This window comes from Artemia sp. Qi Xiang Cuo, chromosome 4 (genome assembly GCF_049724085.1).
Source record: "Artemia sp. Qi Xiang Cuo chromosome 4, ASM4972408v1, whole genome shotgun sequence".
Lineage (NCBI taxonomy): Eukaryota > Metazoa > Arthropoda > Branchiopoda > Anostraca > Artemiidae > Artemia > Artemia sp. Qi Xiang Cuo.
The window spans coordinates 1,257,930-1,266,808 of record NC_142797.1 but is presented as its reverse complement, the minus strand read 5'-3'; the positions used below and the strand labels follow the sequence as shown (position 1 = coordinate 1,266,808).

The window sequence follows — 8,879 nt, the reverse complement described above, 5'->3', positions numbered from 1 at the left end:
ATCTAGATTGCGGTGCTGAGGAAGTCCTTGCCGAGTTATGTGAGTTAGTGCACCAGTGGTCAAGTAAAGCGGTAGAAAGGAAAGTTAAATCAGGAGATAAAGGATATTATGATGAGGAATGTAGAAGGTTAAAGCAGGAGGTAGAAACAGAATTAGGAATTGTTAGGCAGTGCCAGGATGAAGAATTGCGGTTAGAAGCGTTGAATTTTTATAGAGTTAAGAATAGGGAATATAAGAAATTTTGAAGAGGAAAAGTAGAGAATGGGATAGTTTAGAAAGGAAAAAGATGATGGAAGATTTTACACTAGGTGATGTTAAAGAATTTTGAGTGGAATGAGAAAGGGAAGACCTAATATTTCAGGTAGAATGCCTTCACCAGAGTCCTGGCCGGGTTATTTTGAGAATTTAGATGGAAACTGTGAAGGGCTAGAAGAGGATAGTTAGTCGTCATATTAAGGTGAAAATATTTTCCCACTGCATGAGAATGATTATGAATTAGTAGGGGAAGTGACAAGAGAGGAGGTTAGAGAAGTAGTTAGTAAGATGAAAGGAGGTTCAGCCACCAGGTTTGGATGGGATACCAGCCTGGGTGGTTAAGAAATTTGTGTCGGTGTTTTTGTCGATATTAGTTATAGCATTTAATAGTATTGTATCTACTGGTAAGTGGCCAGAATTATGGAAGACTTCAGTTGTTATACCGCTTTTTAAGAAGGGGGACCCTAGCTGGAATGATAACTATAGGCCCATAGCTCTAGCACCAGTTTTTAGTAAAGTGTTAGAAAAATTTTTAGATAGGTGGTTAGATAAAAATAAGATTATAAATGAAGAGCAAGGAGGATTTAGGAAAGATTATAGTACAGAAGATAGGGCATTTGTGCTTAGAGCTTTAGTCGATAAGTATGGAAGAGGGAATAGCCGTCTATATGAAGCTTTATTAGACCTAAGAAAAGCTTTTGATAATGTTGAGAGGGTGCTTTTGGTAGATATTCTGAGAAGTACAGTTTTACTTAGTATTTTTGTGAGGTTAGTTACTAGCATGTATTGCGGAACGAAGGTGGTAGTAAAGGTAATAGATCAGGGTTTTCCTAGATTATATAGAAACTGTAAAGGGGTAAAACAAGGTAGTGCTCTTTCCCCCGTTTGTTTTCTATTTTTATAAATGATATAGTTCAGTTTTTGGAAAGAAGGTGGGCTCCGACAGTGGGTCTTGGTTCCAAATTATTTTCGGTTTTGCTTTTCGCTGATAATTTCGTACTTGTAGCTAAGTCTGCCCATGAATTACAGATTTTGTTAGATCTTGTTGCAGATTACTTAGATCTGAAGAAGCTCCAACTTAATGTTAAGAAGACAGAAATAGTTATTTTTGGTAAAAGAAAGGATGAAGAATGTAATGGTAAGTTTAGGTTTAATGGAGACGAAATAAAGATAGTTGAGAATTCAAAATATTTAGGTTTTGTATTTCAAAATAATGGTAGTTGGTGCGCCCACATTAAAGAGTCAGTAAAAAGGGAGAAAGCGGCTATATCGACGGTTTTTAGGAATGGTATAGTCATGGGTATTAAAAGTCTAGGAATGCATAAGAGAATATTTTTAACGAAGATTTTACCATTTATTCATTATGGTGGGGAATTATGGTGGATGGAAGCGGCAGAACAGCTGAAGCACTCCAGTCAACTTATTACAAAAGGCTTTTCGGTCTCCATAGGACTACGCATACCCAGTTTTTGAAAGGGGAGCTAGGGCTTTTTTCGCTCCGTATACATAGGCGGGTTCAGGTAGTTAGATTTTGGATGAAGATAGTGCAGGTACCACGAGGAAAACTTATTAGAGATGCCTATGAAGAGCTACTTGCTTCAGGGCGTAAGAGGTCGTGGCCGTTTAGGGTTAAATCCTTATTAGACAGATTAGGATTGTCATATATATGGAATGATGGTAGAGGTCCCACCATTAGTCAGATTGATATAATAGGAATAGTTAAACAAAGATTAGAAGATCAGGAGATACAGTCATGGGGGAATGAAATTGAGAGATCCGAGACATTAAGCGTTTATAAGGATGTTAAAAAGGTGTTTGGCCAGGAGATTTACTTTAAATTTAATTTGCCAAGTAAGTATTTGTCATATTGGTTGCAGCTGCGGGCCAACTCTTTGCCTTTAAGATGGAGGAGTAAAGTATTTGAGAGAGGTAAGGGGTTCCCGGCGTCTAGGTACACATGTCCCATTTGTAATATTGAAGAGGAAAATCTGGACCATTTTCTGTGCCGGCGCCAGAGGCTTACTGATTTGAGGGAGGGTATTTTGGGGAAAAGTAATTTTTCACTTCGGGGCGTGTTGTCTCAGACGGTACCTAGCCTCAAGTGTAGATTATGTAGATTTGTTGATCAGGCACTAAAGATAAGAAAGGAACTATTGTGAAGAAGATTTATTATGGTTTGGAATAAAAATGCTGAAGGGAGCTTTACTTTTGTTTTCATGTTATATTTTATATATAGTGTATATGGCCCTCTAGAAAGGCTTTTGAATACATGATTATTATTATTATTATTATGAATGTGACATTGTGTGTAATTATGTGAGTTAGTTTTAAAGTATTGTGGGTGCTTTTGTGTTGCAATTGTTGTGTGATTTCATTTTTATTTGCTATGAGCTATGTTTAGTTATTGTTATATATGTTATTATCATGTGATTTGGCTTATCATGTATATGCAACTGTGTTTGTTTTTGCCATGGCCCAAAGAGGCTTTTGTTTTGCAATAAATATCTATCTATCTATCTATGGTATTACAAATAAAGATCAATCTTATATTTTTTTTCTTTGTGCCTTTTATTTTTTCTTCCTTAGCTAATTTCTTTATTTAAACTACTCTCCTTCTTTTAATTGTCTGCTGATTTATATTAAAGAAAAGCACAATTTTCAGAATTAAAAATGAAACAATAAAAACTCAGGATCTACTTACGTCTTAGCTCTTGTTTGGGGTACGAAATCACCCTCCTCCTCGGATTTACTATCTCTCGATACCCTCCTTTCTGCCTCTTTCTTCCTCTTTGTTCTAGCATTTTCTTTCCTAAGGAGGTGGAAACGTTTCATAAGACCCTCGTCCTCAGGAGGTATAAGTGGGGCTATGAGCTCCGGTCCACACTTCCTGATTAGTCGGTCGAGCAGTTCCCTAGTTTTGGCACGAAATATACGTCTACAATCCTCAGTCATTTTTGACATCCCAGAAATCTATAATTAATAATATATCAATAAATTTATAAATAAATAAAATAAATATTAAAATAATATAATATAATATAATATAAAATAAATCTATAAATAATAAATCTATAATTAAATATAATTAATAATAATAATAATAAATCTATAATTAAAAATAAATCTATAATTATGCCATGATTCTCAATAAAATGTAAACTGAACCCAAAAACAAAGAGAAAGAACTGAGATTACCTTTCTATATATTTTTTTTTTTTTTCAATTTCAATGGCTTACATTTGTTCCACTTTATTCCTTATTTCTGGAGGGACAAATAGGCCCCACTTTTTTAAAATTTGATTGTTTTTAAAATTACTCACGTGAAATTTTCAGCAAGTAAAAGGATGAAAAGTTATGTTTTGCCGGGTTGGCTCTCCTGTGTGAAATTTTAAGCCACTGAAACGAACAAACATTTGCAGGTTATGCGACTGTTTACAAGTAAACTCTTTGTTCCTGAGACCAAGACCTTATTTACTAGACTGCGCGTTTTTAGAATTTTTTTTTCTCCAAGACTAAGAATGCTTGGTCGATGCTTGACATGATTAAATAAAAAAAAAGTTTTTTCCAGCTGGAAGTAAGGAGCAACATTAAAACTTATGACAAACAGAAATTATTACGCAAATGAGTGGATTCGCCCCGTAGTCAAAACCTCGCTCTTTACGGTACAGTTCGAATTTTGTTCGAATCACAAATCCCTGAATCACAAATACCGTTTAATTAGAATTGACAGCTATTTTGAAAGTACTAAAAAAACTTTAGCGTAAAGAGCGAGGTATTGACTAGGAAGCGAACCCCCTCAAATACGTAATAATTTCTGTTCGTTTTAAGCTTTAATGTTGCTCCTTACTTAAACGTGTTAAGGAACACGTTTAAAAATCTCTCTGCAGCGTTTAAAAAAGTCTCTAGTGAGAAAGTTACCATTTATAGGTGACTCAGGAATGGTAACTATTATTTTGATTAGTCTTAATAGTAAAATGTTATTTTGAAAACAACTTTATGGGGATTTTGAACAACAGTCTGAAACCCCTCCAAAATGGCGTTGGATAGTAACGAAAAGTACACCATTGTAATTGCCATTGCCGAAAATCTATAAACAAAACTTGATGCCCCATCCTGAACGACAAGGAAAAATGCTTTTTTGCATGGGCAACACTGATGCGTCCTCTTTTTTAAGAAAATGTTAGGCGGCACTAACAAAATATTATTAAAAGTGGGAGGAGGTTCTAATACTTAAAAGTTTGATATTAGAAGTAGAAATATTGGTAGAAGAGCCTGCACAGAAAGAGGAGGTATTTCCTGAAAGATGTCTGATTTTGAGAGATTTATTGTATCTAAGAAATGTCAACTTCTTAACTAATTTCTAATGGAATAGTAGGAATGCAGCAGAAGAAACATTTTTACTCGGAAAAGAGAAAATTAGATTTGAGAAAATTAGAAAATTAGAAGTGGTAATTATAGAATAGAATATATCTTTATAAGCTAGAATAGTCAGTAAGCTAACATGAGTACGTAAAAATAAAGTATAACTAATAATAATATAATTGTCATATAATAAAGTATGCAAAAACGAAGAAGAAAAAAAGAAATAAAATAATAGTTGAACCAATCCCTTATAATACCAATGGACATAGCTGATATTCTTGTTTGATTTGATAGTTGGCTTGTCAATCAACTGAGCTTTAAAATCTTTCTTTAACTAGTACGGTCTTAATAATATTCACTTTTGTTTATCCGAAGAGGGAAGGGGGGACTGTCAAAAAAGTTAGAAGTCAAGACATTTAAATCAAATTTGATTCCTCAAATGTTACCGTCACATTTCAAAGGTGGTCAGTACACGATCTAGCAAGACGGAAGTGCAGTCTTGTATAGGACAATCTTGTGAAACTTTTAACCAACTAAAGCCAGTTTAGCGATCAAAAGAGGTTCTTTGAAACAACTCAACGCTAAAACCCCTCTTCATAAAATGAGGCTACTGAAGAGTAATGTCCTCTCCGCCCTCTTTTATACCTCTCAACGCAAAGATCTGGACTAGTAATAAAAAAAGATAGCCTTGTTTTTTTCTAAAACTGTCTTTACAAAATATTGAACATTAGCTAGAGACCACACTACAAGCCAGACAGTTCTCTCTGTATCCGTTCATCTCCTAGCAAGATATACAACACACTAATGAAGATGGGACTGCTTACGGCATGTAATATAAGGTAGCCTCCCATGAACGGTACTGGATTGGCAGCCAGAGACCCCAAAACAGAGGAAGACCGAAAAAATACACTAAGTTACACCTACCAGCTGGACCGAAAACATATCCTCACGATAAGCTAACCCCAGTGGGAAATGGTATAGGCGGCAGCACATATGAGAGATGACTAGCGGGTCTTTCCTGATCGCCTGCGCACCTCGGGCGGCACATGAGTAACCAAGGTCCAATATGAGGTCTTTTGATCATGCCTAATTTTCCTTATATTTGTTTATTTTCAATTAACATATATATTTGCAGAACAATAAAATGTCAATTACAAAGGCGTCAAGGACAGACACAGTGCAAATATTAATTTCTCTTTAAAAAAAACCTGAGTTATTTTATTTTTTCTGTAAACCTAAATCACAAGCTACCAAACAACTTGCAGAGTAACAAAGTGGTATTCAAAAACCAGAAGAAGCAGAAAAAAGTTCGAAAAGAAGTTTCAAAAAGCAGAAGAAGCAGAAAGAAGTTTCAAAAAGCAGAAGAAGAGGAAATTGAAATAAAAAAAAACAACATATTTTCGCAGGTTTGTCAATTAACACACATACAGAAAATCTAAAGGTTAATTCGATTTATGATAATACCTTAAAAAATGAACCAGCAGTAAAAAACTAGCTGTCCCCTCCTCAACGCACCACTCTTTACGCTAAAGTTTTTTTTTTATTGTTTTAAAAAATAAATTTGTGTGACAGAGTCAAACTTTAGCGTAAAGAGCGAGGCGTTGAGGAGGGGCAACCCATTTCACATACGGAATAATTTCTGTTAATTTTAAGTTTTAATGTTGCTGCTTACTTTCAGTTAAAAAAGACTTGTTTTTTGAAAATTAATTTCTGAACGTTTTTGAATTAATGCAGCTTTGATTTTGGCCCACCGGACATGAATAATTAAAACAGAATTTGCATATTAATTTTATTTTTTTTGGCTAAATGGCTTTCTCGAAATTTTGTCCTGACGTAACTAACGAATTAACTTACGTAACGAACTTCTATATTCGTATGTTTTTATTGCGTATATTAGGGAGTTTTACCCCTAGTCAATACTTCGCTCTTTACGATAAAGTTCGAATTCTGTTCTGATCACAGACATCTGAATCCCACAGGCCAGTTAATTAGAATGGATAGCTCTTTTGAAAGTACTAAAAAAACTTTAGCGTAAAGGGCGAGGTATCGACTAGGGGGCGAACCCCCTCATATACGTAATAATTTCTGTTCGTTTTAGGTTGTGTTGCTCCTTACTTTCAGTTGAAAAAAACATGTTTTTTTATTTAATTTCTGATCGTTTTTTTAAAATTATACTGGGAAATCCGGTGCCCCTTTTATAGAAATGTCCCTTCCCCCAAGGAAACATCCTCCCCCGTAACCTTCTCCAAACCCCCTCCCCCACAACAAAAAAATCCCTCCTGATACGTCCGTATACTTCCGATTAACCAATACTATGTGTAAACAATAGGCAAAGTTCATAACTTGCAGCCCTTCCCCCCGGGAACTGTGGGGGATTAAGTCATCGTCAAAGACATATTTATCAGATTTTCGACCAAGCTGAACCACATGGCTATCTCAAAATTTTCATTGGGTGACTTCGGAAAAAAATGAGCGTGGGAGGGGGCCAAGTTGCCCTCCAACTTTTTTGGTCACTTGAAAAGGGCACTAGAACTTTTAATTTTATGTTCGGACGACCCCTCTTACGATATTCTAGGACCACTGGATCGATACGATCACCCCTGGGGAATAAAAACAAACAAATAAACACGCATTCGTGATCTTTCTTCTGGCAAAAAAAAAAATTCCACATTTTTGCAGATAGGAGCTTGAAACTTCTATAGTAGGGTTCTCTGATACGCTGAATCTGCTGGTGTGATTTTCATTAAAGTTTTATTACTTTTAGGGGTTGTTTGCCCCTTTTTTCGAAAATAAGGCAAATTTTCTCAGACTACACTTAATGAAACTTATATATTTGAAATCAGCATAAAATATGATTCTATTGATGAATCTATTGGTATCAAAATTCCGGTTTTTAAGGTCTCGGTTACTATTGAGCTGGGTCGCTCCTTACTTACAGTTCGTTATCACGAACTGTTTGATATTCTACTAACATAACTTATGTCACGGAATAGCGATTGTTTATATTCAGTTTGTATTTTTTTTTTTATTCTTTTGCAATGCCAAAAATGTCATGCTTTTGATTTTAATGCCCAAAAAAAAATCATTTTTCATCAGAACAGTCAGGTTCATTATCCATTGATTTTATTATCAGTTGCTTCCGCGCTGTTATTAAGAACAGTACTGTTGTTAGGCTTTTAGGCTATTTTATTGTATATTCTACTTCCGTGATTTGTGTCATGGATAAGCAGCTGTACATACTCGGTTTGAGTCTTTCTTCTTCAATTTCAAATTTCCCTCCTGTTTTTTTACGTATTTAATTTCAAATCTTTTCTTCTCCACGCGGAGGAGGCCTTAATTTGTTATAGACAAAATATTCATGTGATTGTTTATTTTCTTTTTATTCCTACTGACCACAGAACCATCTTTTTCTCAAAATTCCTTTCTTTGATTTTACTTAATGTCTAGGACTAGCCCTGGTGATTTAACAGTTTCTCGAAAGCAGGGAAAAATTGTCCCCTCTCAATATGAACGCTCAACTTCCGAGAATCCTCAAATTCCACATGTACTGTTCAATATAAATTTGTTAGCAATCAAATAAATAATACCAAATTATCAAATCGAAAACTATCAAATAATAATAAATAATATCAAGTAAATAAATCAAATATATACTTACAAAATATTTGAGGATAGGTGCCAATTGTTTAAGTCGAAACGAGGCAGTAAGTGTTTTAGCTAAAGCCATTGCTGGCTGAGCGATTTCTCTTGTTGGCACCTGCATCAGTGCAGAGCTATTCTCTGCTAGTAAATCAATCAAATCTTGAGGAAAGTTGCCTACAAAACAGACACACATTTATTACCTCTCTTCCTGCTTTGACTTTTCTGATGCCATTTAGGCACGTTCACAGCGGAGAGGCCTTCAGTCCCGCATCCTCCCCACTGAATGTCGATATTCTTACGACGTTTCCGTAATCTCCACGGAAAAATCAGTTTTAAATTGTTGGTATTTTTCAAACTTCAATTCCAACAGCGGGTGATAACGGAGCATTCGTTTTCTCGGTACTTGTATGATATACCCCCTACCGGTCAAGAAGTGAAGTTAGGTTAATCCTAATAAATATGCCTAAGTATGATAGAAATATAATACTTTAGAAACAAATTTGGGCTATATATTTGCACATTAGGGGGTTGGGGTGGGGGCAAAGTACAACGGGTCTGCATGCAAAACGTGTTAGCTACAATTATTCTGATATTATAGAATAAGAATTTTTCCTGACTTC

General features: G+C 35.2%; 1 protein-coding gene across 1 annotated transcript in view; it reads right to left on the bottom strand.

Moving 5' to 3' along the window:
* Positions 1–2,952: 2,952 nt before the first annotated feature.
* LOC148952669 (RRP12-like protein) overlaps positions 2,953–8,879 on the bottom strand; it is a 124,636-nt gene continuing 118,709 nt past the window's right edge. The window contains exons 17-18 of the mRNA XM_089087331.1: positions 8,276–8,433; positions 2,953–3,225 (exon numbers count right to left, since the gene is read on the bottom strand). Of these exons, the coding sequence (XP_088943457.1) occupies positions 2,953–3,225; positions 8,276–8,433 (431 nt within the window). The remainder of the gene's footprint in view (positions 3,226–8,275; positions 8,434–8,879) is intronic.